The following is a 12,181-nucleotide window of genomic DNA, read 5'->3' on the forward strand; positions in this document are numbered from 1 at the left end:
AGTTCAGCATTAAACTTCATCCCTTTACTCACCAGGAGCTTCAGCGTTGGAAAGCAGCGTCAGTGCTAACTCTCGTTTTGCTTCTGGTTATTCTATGTCACTTCATCTTTTTCCTGCTGAACGTGGTTTCTTGCCGGGAGTGGGCGGCAGTGGTAATAATGGTCATCAAGAGTTTCAGCCATCATCGCTGTTTACTGTTCCTTTCATTGGCTACCTGTCCTTAAATGATCTAAATGGGGGCGGGACCTTCAACATGATTGGCAAGACTAGAAAACGCCCTCGGGGCAGTGCTGCTTCTTCATCCTCTCATGTTAGACTGATGTAGACTCTACGCTACATTGACTCACTATCGCCTCTTGAGGTGCAAAGTGGTAATACGAGATGTCGGGTCAGGGCTAGCTGGTTACTGTGCTAACTTCAGTAGATATCTCTGCAACACGATGCACAGACGTCTTTGACATAACGTCAAAATGGTTGTTTGATCGTTTTAGATAATTTTGAAATGTTTTGAACTAAAATTCGTACAAATTGTACCAGATAAACAAATTAGCTTGTCCACTTTTAGAGCTGCTACCTATAAAACAAGCTAATTTAATTAATTTTAGTCTGTACCATAAACTTATTTAAGATATAGTAAAGCTGTAATCAAATTACATAAAGTACTGTAATTACACCACATAATTAAAAAATACCCAAGGAGAGCATTTTGACTGATTTCTTTTCTATCTTTTATCACAGCATCACATTCTTACTACTGTCCACACTGTCGTCTCCTTAAGTGACAAATTTCACAAAAAAAGACAGCTTTCAGGAAGTGACGTCACAAAAGAAATGATACCTTTCAGGAAGTGACGTCACAAAAGAAATGATACCTTTCAGGAAGTGATGTCGTCCCCAGCTATTGACGTGCAGTCGATTGGCAAATCAATGTTAGTGTGAAATGCTGTTAGCTCAGTGCTAACCTGCTATAGAGTCCCCTAGGGGCGCTAGAAGAAAACATTTTTTTTTAATAAATTTTGACATTTATGGCCCAAACTGTGTCATATTAGATAGTGTTATATTTAGACAGACTGTGTTATATTTAGATAGACTGTCATATTTAGATAGACTGTCATATTTAGATAGACTGTTATATTTAGATAGACTGTCATATTTAGATAGACTGTGTTAGATTTAGATAGACTGTGTTATATTTAGATGGACTGTTATATTTAGATAGACTGTGTTATATTTCGATAGACTGTTATATTTAGATAGACTGTGTTAGATTTAGATAGACTGTGTCATATTTAGATAGACTGTGTTATATTTAGATAGACTGTGTCATATTTAGATAGACTGTGTTAGATTTAGATAGACTGTGTCATATTTAGATAGACTGTGTTATATTTAGATAGACTGTGTTATATTTAGATAGACTGTGTCATATTTAGATAGACTGTGTTATATTTAGATAGACTGTCATATTTAGATAGACTGTGTTATATTTAGATAGACTGTCATATTTAGATAGACTGTCATATTTAGATAGACTGTGTTATATTTAGATAGACTGTCATATTTAGATAGACTGTGTTATATTTAGATAGACTGTCATATTTAGATAGACTGTGTTATATTTAGATAGACTCTGTCATATTTAGATAGACTGTGTTACATTTAGATAGACTGTGTTATATTTAGATAGACTGTGTCATATTTAGATAGACTGTGTTATATTTAGATAGACTGTGTCATATTTAGATAGACTGTGTTATATTTAGATAAACTGTGTCATATTTAGATAGACTGTGTTATAGATAGACTCGTATATTTAGATAGACTGTGTTACATTTAGATAGACTGTGTTATATTTAGATAGACTGTGTCATATTTAGATAGACTGTGTTATATTTAGATAGACTGTGTCATATTTAGATAGACTGTGTCATATTTATGTGTGTGTTTCTGTGTGAACAGACAAGTGAGCCCTAAAGCCATGCAGGCAGACACACAACACAAATACTGGAATCTCTTTCTCCCTCCCTCTCTCCCAATCTCTCTCTCTCTCTCTCTCTCTCTCTCTCTCTCTCTCTCTCTCTCTCAGTATTAGCTGTATGAGTTTCAGTCATTTCCATCTACAGTGTGTGGGGATGCTTTTAAAAGTCTTTCGAAGTTTCCCTGTCTGTGTGTGTGTGTGTGTGTGTGTGTGTGTGTGTGTGTGTGTGTGTGCGTATGTTTTTCTTCAACAGAAGTCTGCTTCAACAGCCCAAAGGAAAACCCACAGAGCGAGAGAGAGGTAGAGAGATACAGAGAGAGAGTGGTAGAAAGATACAGAGAGAGTGGTTGAGAGAGGTAGAGAGATACAGAGAGAGAGAGAGAGAGAGGTAAAGAGATACAGAGAGAGAGAGTGGTAGAGGGAGGTAGAGAGATACAGACAGAGTGGTAGAGAGAGGTAGAGAGATACAGAGAGAGAGAGAGACTGAACGTAGCTGAATTGTGAGCCGTAATGAACTCTAACGGGACACTGCTGTGCACTAATTGTTTCTTTATCTGTGTAAAACACTCCATACAGTGGATCTACAGAGCGGCCGTGTCTCACAGAGCGGGCAGTGAGTGTGTGTTTGCGCGTGGTGTGTATAAAGTGTTCTTTCTGATCTTCTAGCGGTGGTTCTTCAGACGGTGATGCTGCACCACACCTGAGCCCCCTTTGAAGTTCTTTAAAGTTCTCCGCTGCTCGGCCGGTAATCAGAGCAGCGCAGAGTTTCGGTCGGCTCTGCTTTTCTCGAGGACCGTTCGCTCTTTCAGACGCTGGGTTTATCTCTGTTGACGTGAGACTGGATTCTGAGTTCCACGTTGAATTTTGTCTGGGTTCTGTCAGGAATACCTGGCAACCCTCGGCGCCTCTGATCTGGGAGGGCGGGGTTTCAGTTTTCTGAAAACTGAAAAGTTTCCTAGATGTTTACGGACTCACATCTTGTTGAAAGTGACCTCACAAAAGCACTGATACCTTTCAGGAAATGACCTCACAAAAGAAATACCTTTCAGAAAGTGATGTCACAAAGAAACGATACTTTAAAGGAAGTGATGTCACCTTGCAGAAAGTGACATCACAAAATTTGCAGGAAGTGACTTCATAAGGGACAAGCTGCCTTGACCCCACACAGGAAGTGATGCGGTCGTGAGGCCGGGAGGTCACGTGAGTGGTGGCAGGGAGGCGACAAACAAAAACGACTTCCATCAGTCATGTGACCTACCGGCATCACGAACTCTGACCTCCAGAAATCACCACGGCAACAGAATACAGAAACTGTTTCCGTAGCAACTGGTGTCTGTTTGTTGTTTGTTTATGTTATCTGAGTTTAATTAACTAACCCTCAATCTGTGTTTGATAGTGTCACTGCTCAAAGGGCAATTTCACCGATTTATCAAAATTCCCCCATTATTTCCTGTTTGAGATGTAAACAGAGTGATTCAGAGTGGTTTGGTGTGAAATGGTTCAGGGTCTTTACAGTGGTGGTGATAGGAACAAGGCGTCGCCATGACTACAACACAGATATAGACATTTTATTTACTATCCAAAACCACCAGTGAACCTACACGAGTCTTCTGAGTTTATATGGAATGTTGATGATGGAAAGTAGTGGAAAATCTGAAATAATAAGTTTTCTTTAGGGACTATTTTGCCTCACAGCACCCAGCATATTATATATCCCTCCACCATGAATGGAGTTTAAAGCCAAAATGTTCTCAAAACAATCATAAAACAGTGTCTCAGTCATCAGGCAGTGAATTCATAACCATTTCATGTAGTAACTTTCTGTGAGGGAGCTTTTAGAGGCGGACGTCTGGTTCCTATCACCACCACTGTGAACAGTTCTGACTCTCTAGAATGGAGCGTTTCACACCAAACCACTCTGAACGTCTCTGTTTACATCAAAACTATTTAATCACACAACATTTTCGAAATATTGGTGGGGTTCCCCTTTCAGATCACTCTGAGATGTGAGGAGTGAGTGAGTGATGATGTGAGTGCTGTGTCTGTGTGTAGACTCTCCGGGTGTAGACGTGTGCCCTCTGGGTCAGTTCCCCTGCGGGAATCTGTCGGTCTGTTTACCGCAGCTCAAACACTGCAATGGTCACCAGGACTGTCCAAACGGAGCGGACGAGGAGAACTGCGGTGAGTGCGGTTAAAGGGCCGATACCCTCCACTGTGTTGTATTTTCTATCTGAGGTCACTCAGAACGTCTGTGTGGTTTAATTTATGAGCCAAAACACACAAACAGCATGAGTAAAAACAGTGGTGCAGTATTTCAGCCCTTTAATTAAAAAACAAGTTTTGCAAATTCAGTATTTACATTTTTCCACCAAAAACATCTTGTTTACTAGTTTATTCTCGTTTATTCTGACCGTCTGTTCTCACTGCGTGTTTCAGTGGATAACAGCGGATGGCCCCACCTGTTTGATGCCTTCATGAAGACCAGAGTTCAGGAGCCAGAGGAATGCAGTGAGTCTCTCTCTCTCTCTCTCTCTCTCTCTCTCTCTCTCTCTCTCTCTCTCTCTGTCTCCCTCCCTCTCACTCTCTCTCTCCTCTGTTTCTTTTTCTCTCCTATCTCTCTCTCTCTCCTTTCTATCGCTTTATCTCTTTCTTTCTCTCTCTTCTATTTTTCTCTTTCTTTCTCTCCCTCTCTCCTCTCTGTCTCTATTTCTTTTGCTCTCTCTCTCTCAGTTCCCCCTTCTCTGCCTCTCCCATTCTTTCTCTCTGTCTCTCTCTCTCCTCTGTCTCTCCTCTCTTTGTCCTTTCTATCTCTTTATCTCTCTTTTCTCTCTCCCTATTTCCCTCTCTCCTCCTCTCTGTCTGTCTCTCTCCGTCTCGCCCCTCTCTCTCTCCTCTCTATCTGTCTCCTTCTCTTCCTCTCTCCTCTCTTTCTCTCCTCTCTCTTTTTTTTACTATCTCTCTTCTCTGTCTCTTTTCCTCTCTCTCTCTCTCCTTTCTATCTCTTTATCTCCTTTTTTCTCTCTCTCTCCTTTCTCTCCTCACTCTGTCCTTTCTCTCTTTATCTCTATCTTTTCTCTCTACCTATCTCCCTCTCTCCTCCTCTCTGTCTGTCTCTCTCAGTCCCCCCCTCTCTCTGTCCTCTCTATCTCTTTTCTCTCTCTCTCAGCCCCCTTCTCTCTCTCTCTTTCTCTTTCTCCTCTCTCTTTGTTTTTCTCTCTCCTCTCTTTTTCTCTTTCTCTCCTATCTTTTTCTTTTACTCTGTCTCTTTTTATCTCTCTCTCATCTCTCTCTCCTTTCTATCTCTTTATCTCTTTCCTTTTTTCTCTCTCCTTTCTATCTTTCTCTCTCTCTCTCTCTCTCTCTCTCTATCTCTCTATCTCTCTCTGAGTTCGGTCTCTGATTAAAGGCTGTTTCCTCTCTGATGTAAACAGTGTTTTCTGTGTAATTTTCAAAGGAAGATTGAAGTTCAGATGTTGTTTTGTGAAGCGAGTCAAATATTTTCAGCAAAACATAATGAACTGACCTCACAGTGACCGCTAGACAGGATGCTTCCTTCAGCTGCTCTACTGGAAGATCACAGTTATATGGGAACGCTCTGTTAGGGTTTTATTAGTGGGTAGTTGTTGTGTTATTAATGGATAGTTAATGTGTTATTAATGTTAATAATTTGATGCAACAGAACACAAACATGCACTGAAACACATCAGAGACAGAGACGGACAGATGAGGAAAGAAAAGAGTAAAGAGGAAAAGCAGAGAAAAACGAGGCCAATAAAAACACTACCTGGAAAAAGAGATGGATACATAGACAAAGAGAAGGGAGAGAGAGACAGGGAAAGAAAGAACGAAAGAAATAGAGGAAGAGTAAGAAAGAAAGAAAGAAGAAAGAAAGAAAGAAAAAAGAAAAAGTCTGATAAAAAGTGGAGAGAGAGATAGAAAGAAAGGAAGAGGTGGAAAAAGGAGGAAAGAGAGAAACAGATAAATAGAAGAGAGGGGGAGAGGTAGAGAGATAAAGATGAATGTGGGATAGAGAGAGACAAGGGAGAGGCAGATATAGATTAGAGTGAAAAAGAGATAAAGAGGAGAGGGACAGAAAGAGAGAGAAAGAGATAGAGAGGTGAGAGTGATGGAAAGAGAGAGAGAAAAGGAGAGGATGAGAAAGAAAGAAAGAAAGAAAGAAAGAAAGATGTTGAGAGATAGAAAAAGAGTTAGAAGAGGGGGAATAGAGTAGAACAGAGAAAGGGACACAGGAGAGAGGGAGAAAAAGAAAAGAAAGAAGACAGAGACAGAATAAGAGAGAGAGAGAGAGAGAGAAGAGAGAGAGAGAGAGAGAGAGGACAGTAAAGCGCAGCGCTGTTGTTTACCAGTCTGATGTTACACTGAGAGAATCCGACTTATCTCGCGAGATAAAAATAATGGGTTTATACAGTGAGTTAAAATTCTGTCCTGTTTTATATTCTACAGTTTCAGTGTTAGTCTGTACAGACCGATTCCCCTGAGTGACACTCCGCACTCTGTGCGCTCAAATTTTCTTGATAAAGTGCACTTTAGGGTGCAGAAGAACAGCGGATTTAAATTCTTTACAAAAAAAAATAATAATAACAATCTACAGCATCAACAGTGAAGGGTACAGCATGACAGTGCAACAACTGCAAGCACAGACCTCAAAGTAGACAGGGAAATAAAGGAGATCAGCAGCAAAAACACAAAGAAATAACAAAACCAACGCAGCAGAAAATTAAACTACATCCAGCAAGTACCTCGGCCCTGTTCACTCTGGGTATTAGAGGTCTGCACTCCTGTGGGATTCTCGCTGGACCCATCAGACCCACCACAGTCGTCTTGCGTAGTAGGACCCATTTTCAGTGCTGTGTGCAGGAGCGGGCGGGAAACCAGCCCACTGCAGGCAGGGGCGGGACAAAACATGCATGAAGAAAAGTCCCACAAGTTAATGAACAGCCTAAATAAAGTAGAACAATCACTAAAATGTTTATACAAACAGTGTAAAATGATAACAGTAAAACAATTAAAATGAATGAAGTCGTTCTAAAGAGTTGCGAGGCTTACAGAGACAGCGGAGCCTTCAGTCCGACGGCCACAGCTGCCCAGCAAAACACCAACAATAACCGCTCTGTGGTTTAATTCCTGCTTTTTGTGTAGTTACTTCACAGTGAGCCTGATGACCACAACTGCTGTGTTATTTCAGCGGAGAATAATGTGTTTGTGAATCGACTGTGTCAGATATTGGATGTTGATAGGCAGGTGGGAGCGGGACTAAACGTTTCGGTTGCGGGTGGAAGCGAGACAAATGATTCTGATTTTCTGCAGGAGTGGGCACAGACCCCTACTCGGTATTGACATCCATTTTGAATGATCTGATCATAAGTGGACAGTGGGATGAGTAGCCATTCTGGCATATAACATGAGAAAATATTATCATAAGTGATCAGTCTAATGTCAACATTAGAACAATTTAACCTAAGAGCCAAGTCTAACATTAACATAAGAACTAGCTAACAGAAGACCTTAGCTGTAGCACAGCCTGTGCTACCCTGGGCTCAGGAAGGATCCTGGAGGCAGGGCTGAAGGTCGCAGCAGCCATTTTAAGAACAGTTAGTTCTGGCCATGCAAGCTGATTGGTTGAGAAGCGCAAACACTGTATCACTCCACTAAGACGCCGCTGCTAAGCAATGACTTTGACAGCTGTAGGAGACGCTCAAGCCATTTGAACATTTTTACTTCTTACTTTGCCACAAACAGAAAACGGACACTTTTAAGATCACATTTGACCGACAGCCGATTTGGTCAGACTCTGAAGATGAGACGACACTAAATTCCCAAACTGTCATCACCACTGAGGAGCTTTTCAGTCGGCAGCTGTGACAGAAGAACAGCTAAACAACCTGGAATCAGCCAGAAATGAACCCAACACCATTCACCAAACTAAATGGGCTGTAAGATGCTTTACAGACTGGCTGGAACAAAACAACATTAATACTGATCTGGCAAAAAACGACAAAACTGAGCTGAACTTGATATTGCGTCAGTTTTATGGCTCAGTCTGATTTGGTCAGACTCTGAAGATCAGACTACACGTTTGGCGAATGGTTTTGGGTTATTTCTGGCTGATTCCAGGTTGTTTAGCTGTTCTTCTGTCACAGCTGCCGACTGAAAAGCTGCTCAGTGGTGATGACAGTTTGGGAGTTTAGTGTAAGGAGCTGGAGAACGAACTGCCGGCTGTGCAGCGAGTGGGCGGAGCTTGTTACTCTGACGTAGCAACAAGCTGCTTGTTAAGGAACTATAATTTGGTGAAGGAACTGTGAACATTAAAACATATTAAACGCCGCGTTCACGGCCCAGTTTATTAATTTACTACTTTATTTATTTAACTGTTGTGTAAAAGCAATAGAACACTCGAGGAGTGTGTTATCGCCAATAACATCATGGCTGTGATGATCTACGGCGACCAAATCACAGCCGTGATGTTATTTCGTGATGACACACTCCCTCTCGGGTTCTATTGCTCACAAACACAAACAAATTGCACCAAATCAAAACCAAAGCTGGCCACTGCTGCTCGTCCCTCTCAGCTCTTTTTTTAAAGGCACTCATGCTGCCGTTACCAGATCAGCATCAGCTGGCCTTTTTAGGGGGAGCGTGAGCACCTGAGCCGAGAGGGACAGAAAGCTCGTTGCTCCGCCTCCCCGTCACCGCCTCTGCGCCGCAGCTCGTAGGCCTGGATCGAACATGAGGTGTAGTCTGGCAGCCTTGCTGCAGGACAGTAGGCGGGGCCTGGGTGTCCCGCCTTCGTGCCTCTCGTAAACACCCCTCACCACTTTGGCAGCTCGTGTCCCTCAGCGGTATTCAGGATTCGGGCCCCGCCATCCCACTTTCTCTCCCAACTGTCATCAGGGTCCAGGGGACAAGTGCATGGCACACTAGCCTGATGATAACTTAAGAACTAGAGCCTAGCCTAATGCTAAAACTAGCTGTACAATATAATAATACAAATAAACAGTCTGTTCCAGCATGACTGAGCCCCAGTGCACAAAGTGAGCTCCATAAAGACATGGTGTGACGAATCTGGTGTGGAGGAACTCCAGTGGCCTCCACAGAGCCCTGACCTCAACCCCATTGAACACCTTAGAAATGAACCCGAACACTGATTGTGAGCCAGACCCTCTCGTCCAACATCAGTGTCTGACCTCACAAACGCTCTTTTGACTAAATGGGCTCAAATTCCCACAGACACACCCCGAAATCTTGGAAAGATTTCCAGAAGAGTGGAAGCTGTTGGAGCCGCAAAGCAGGGAAACTCCATATTAATGCCTGTGGTTTTGGAATGGGACGTCCAACGAGCTCATATAGGTGTAATGACCAGGTGTCCAGATTCTTTTGGTCATACAGTATATGTATATAGATACATATCTGCCTAGGGCCTCCTGAGGTCCCGCAATGCCCCCCAGAAGACTGTACAGGTCAATAATGTAATTAACAGCAGTTGAACTGTATAAATAATTTACATTAATCACTCAGTAATTAACATTCAGCAATATATTCAATACCCAGAGTCTCCTGGGTCAGCGCTAACGACTGTGTGTGTGTGTGTGTGTTTCAGTGCTGGATGTGTATCCTGATGTGTGTTTCTGCGCGGGCTGGAAGGTGAACTGTAATGGTAAACATCTGCAGCAGGTTCCAGCTGTGTCCTCCAACGTTACTGCACTGTGAGTCTCGTATCTCATTCAGCTCATTTAAAGCTGCACTGCATAAGCTTTGGGGATTTGGAGACCCCTCTGGTGGAAATGTGTTACTGCAGCTTTAAATCAACAGGCAGAAGCACACAGTCTATATTAATACAGTCCTGCTGCACTAACACTAACCTTCCTCCTTTACTCTTTCTTTCTTTTTTCCTTCATCCTTTCATCTTTTCTTTGTTTTCTCTTGCCTGTTCCCTTTCCTCTTTTTCACTTTTCTTTTTACCCCTTTCTTGTCATAATTTCTTTCTCATTTCCCTCCTTTTTTCCTTTTCTTTTAATCCATATTCTTTTCCTGAACTCACTTCCTTACTCTTTTCTTTGCATCACATCTTCCCCTTTTTTTTCCTCTTTTTGTTTTCTTTGCCCTTTTACTTTCTTTTCTTTCTCCCTTCTTTTTTCCTCTTTTCTTTCCTTCTTTTGCCCCTTTTTCCTTTCATCCCTTTTTATTTTCTTTGCTCTTTAAATTTGTCTTTGCTTTGCCTTTTTTTCCTTTTCTCCCTTTCCTTTTTCTCTTTCCTCATTTCTTCTCTGCCTGTCTTTCTTTCCTTTTCTTTCTCTCTCCTCTCCGTCACAGAGAGCTGAACAGTAACGGTCTCGTCTCTCTTCCTGCTGATCTGTTCATCCGCTACAGACGACTGGAGAGACTGTGAGTGACGCAGCTTTCCTTCATCCCTCCATCCTCACACTCATCCTCCTTCACGATCCCTCACTCTCTTTCTCTTATTCTCTCTTTCTCTCATTTTCAGTAACAGATGGACTGACTCTGACTGTCTGACCTCTCTTCAGCAGCAGTTATTCGTTTTTCTTCTTTTCATTCCTCTGTTCTCATTTTATTTTCCTTCTGTCCTTTCTTCACTCTTTCACGCTAACCTCATTTGTTTCCCTCCTTTCTTCTCCATTTTCTTCACTCTTTCCTCTTATCTCTTCATTTGTTTCCCCTTTTCTCTCTTTTCCTCTCACTTCATTTGTTTTCCTCTTTTCATTTCTATTTTTCTTCATTTTTCCTCTTATCTCTTCATTTGTTTTTCTCTTTTCTTTACTCTTTCCTTTTCTTTCATCTTTCCTCTTCCTGTCTTCTTTTTTTTCCTTTTTCTTACCTCTTTTCCGCTTTACTTTTTGTTTTCTTTCTTCTTTTTGTATACATTAGTCCAGGACTCTCCGTCATCCAGTGTTTGTCTCTCAGCGGAGCTCTCAGTGTTCTTATCAGCTGGATTGAGCTGTTAGTAGTTTTATTGTTATTGGTTTTGTTATTAAATGCTGAGCTCACTGGGGTCAGACCTGCGTTGTGCTTTGTTTGAGTTTAATTAGAGAGAATAAGTGCTGATCTCGGCTGCATTGTTCCTCATGAGAGGCCTTTTCTTCCTCGTGTATTTATTTCCTGCTGAAACGAGAGCGTCGTTTCAGTGTGTCTATAAAAGACGATCCCCAACACTCTGCGTTTGTTCATTCCTGGGCTGTTGCCACTTTGGGAGGAAGCTAATAGGAGACAGTAAACACGGACATTTTTGCCAGCTTTCTCTTGTGTATGTTTTCTACAGTGATGCACTCTGAACTGATGGCTTCTGGCACTTAGAGGATGCGATCTGATTGTGGGGCAGCTCATTCGAGAGCGTGTCCGTTGCAGGTGATATTGTGCCATAGATGCTCTTAGAAATCTGGAGATAAAGAGGCTGCTGCAGCAACAAAACAGAAAAACCGAACCAGAAGATAGCATAAGATAAGATAGCATGGGCTAATCTGCAGGCTTTTTGTGAAGTGCTCTTGTAGCCAGATTGAAGCTGCTCTTCAGAGTTCTAGCTGGTGTTTTAGAGCCGTTCTTCATGTTTGATCTAGTATTGATGTGTATTCTGGCACGTCGCAGCAGCAGGATTTGTGGTCCAGCCGCAGAACAGTTCACAGGCTGGTCAAAGTCTCAGTGTGGGTAAAAGCCAATTAGCTGCACAATTTAAAAAAAGGGATGTTTGGCTCCCAAGTAGTGCAACCATCTAAGTCAGGGGTCGGCAACATGTGGCTCTGGAGCAACATGCACGTCTTTTACTGTCCTGTTGTGGCTCCACAGCAGAATTAGATTTGTAGGTAAAAATAAAATAATCCTCCTTTACAGTAAAATAAAGCTCTGCTGATCGTTCAACACAGTTTAACAATAAATGGTCTTAAACTCTGGAGTTAATGTAGAACTGCTAATTCACCCTTTAACCCTGAAGATCAGCACAGACTGCTGGTCACCATAGCAACGCAGACAACAATCTCGCCTAGCTAGTAGATAACAAAAAGGCTAAGAGAGAGATTTAAGATGAACATTGATAATTTGGAGACGAATGGACTTATTTGCATTTCTCATGAAGTCAGTTTCTCATTCGCCAGCTTCTTGTTTGAATTCTCCCGCTCCACCTTAAATGTTTGCAGCAATTATATTCTGGCCCCTCAGACACCATTTAAGATGGAA

At 42.0% G+C, this 12,181-nt stretch overlaps 1 protein-coding gene across 1 annotated transcript in view; it reads left to right on the top strand.

Moving 5' to 3' along the window:
* Positions 1 to 381: 381 nt before the first annotated feature.
* Positions 382 to 12,181, top strand: part of rxfp2l (relaxin family peptide receptor 2, like) — a 72,747-nt gene continuing 60,947 nt past the window's right edge. Inside the window, exons 1-5 of the mRNA XM_036581000.1 lie at positions 382 to 388; positions 4,031 to 4,159; positions 4,415 to 4,486; positions 9,597 to 9,702; positions 10,310 to 10,381. Coding sequence (XP_036436893.1) covers positions 382 to 388; positions 4,031 to 4,159; positions 4,415 to 4,486; positions 9,597 to 9,702; positions 10,310 to 10,381 — 386 coding nt within the window. The remainder of the gene's footprint in view (positions 389 to 4,030; positions 4,160 to 4,414; positions 4,487 to 9,596; positions 9,703 to 10,309; positions 10,382 to 12,181) is intronic.

This window comes from Colossoma macropomum, unplaced genomic scaffold (assembly GCF_904425465.1).
Source record: "Colossoma macropomum unplaced genomic scaffold, Colossoma_macropomum, whole genome shotgun sequence".
NCBI classification, from domain to species: domain Eukaryota; kingdom Metazoa; phylum Chordata; class Actinopteri; order Characiformes; family Serrasalmidae; genus Colossoma; species Colossoma macropomum.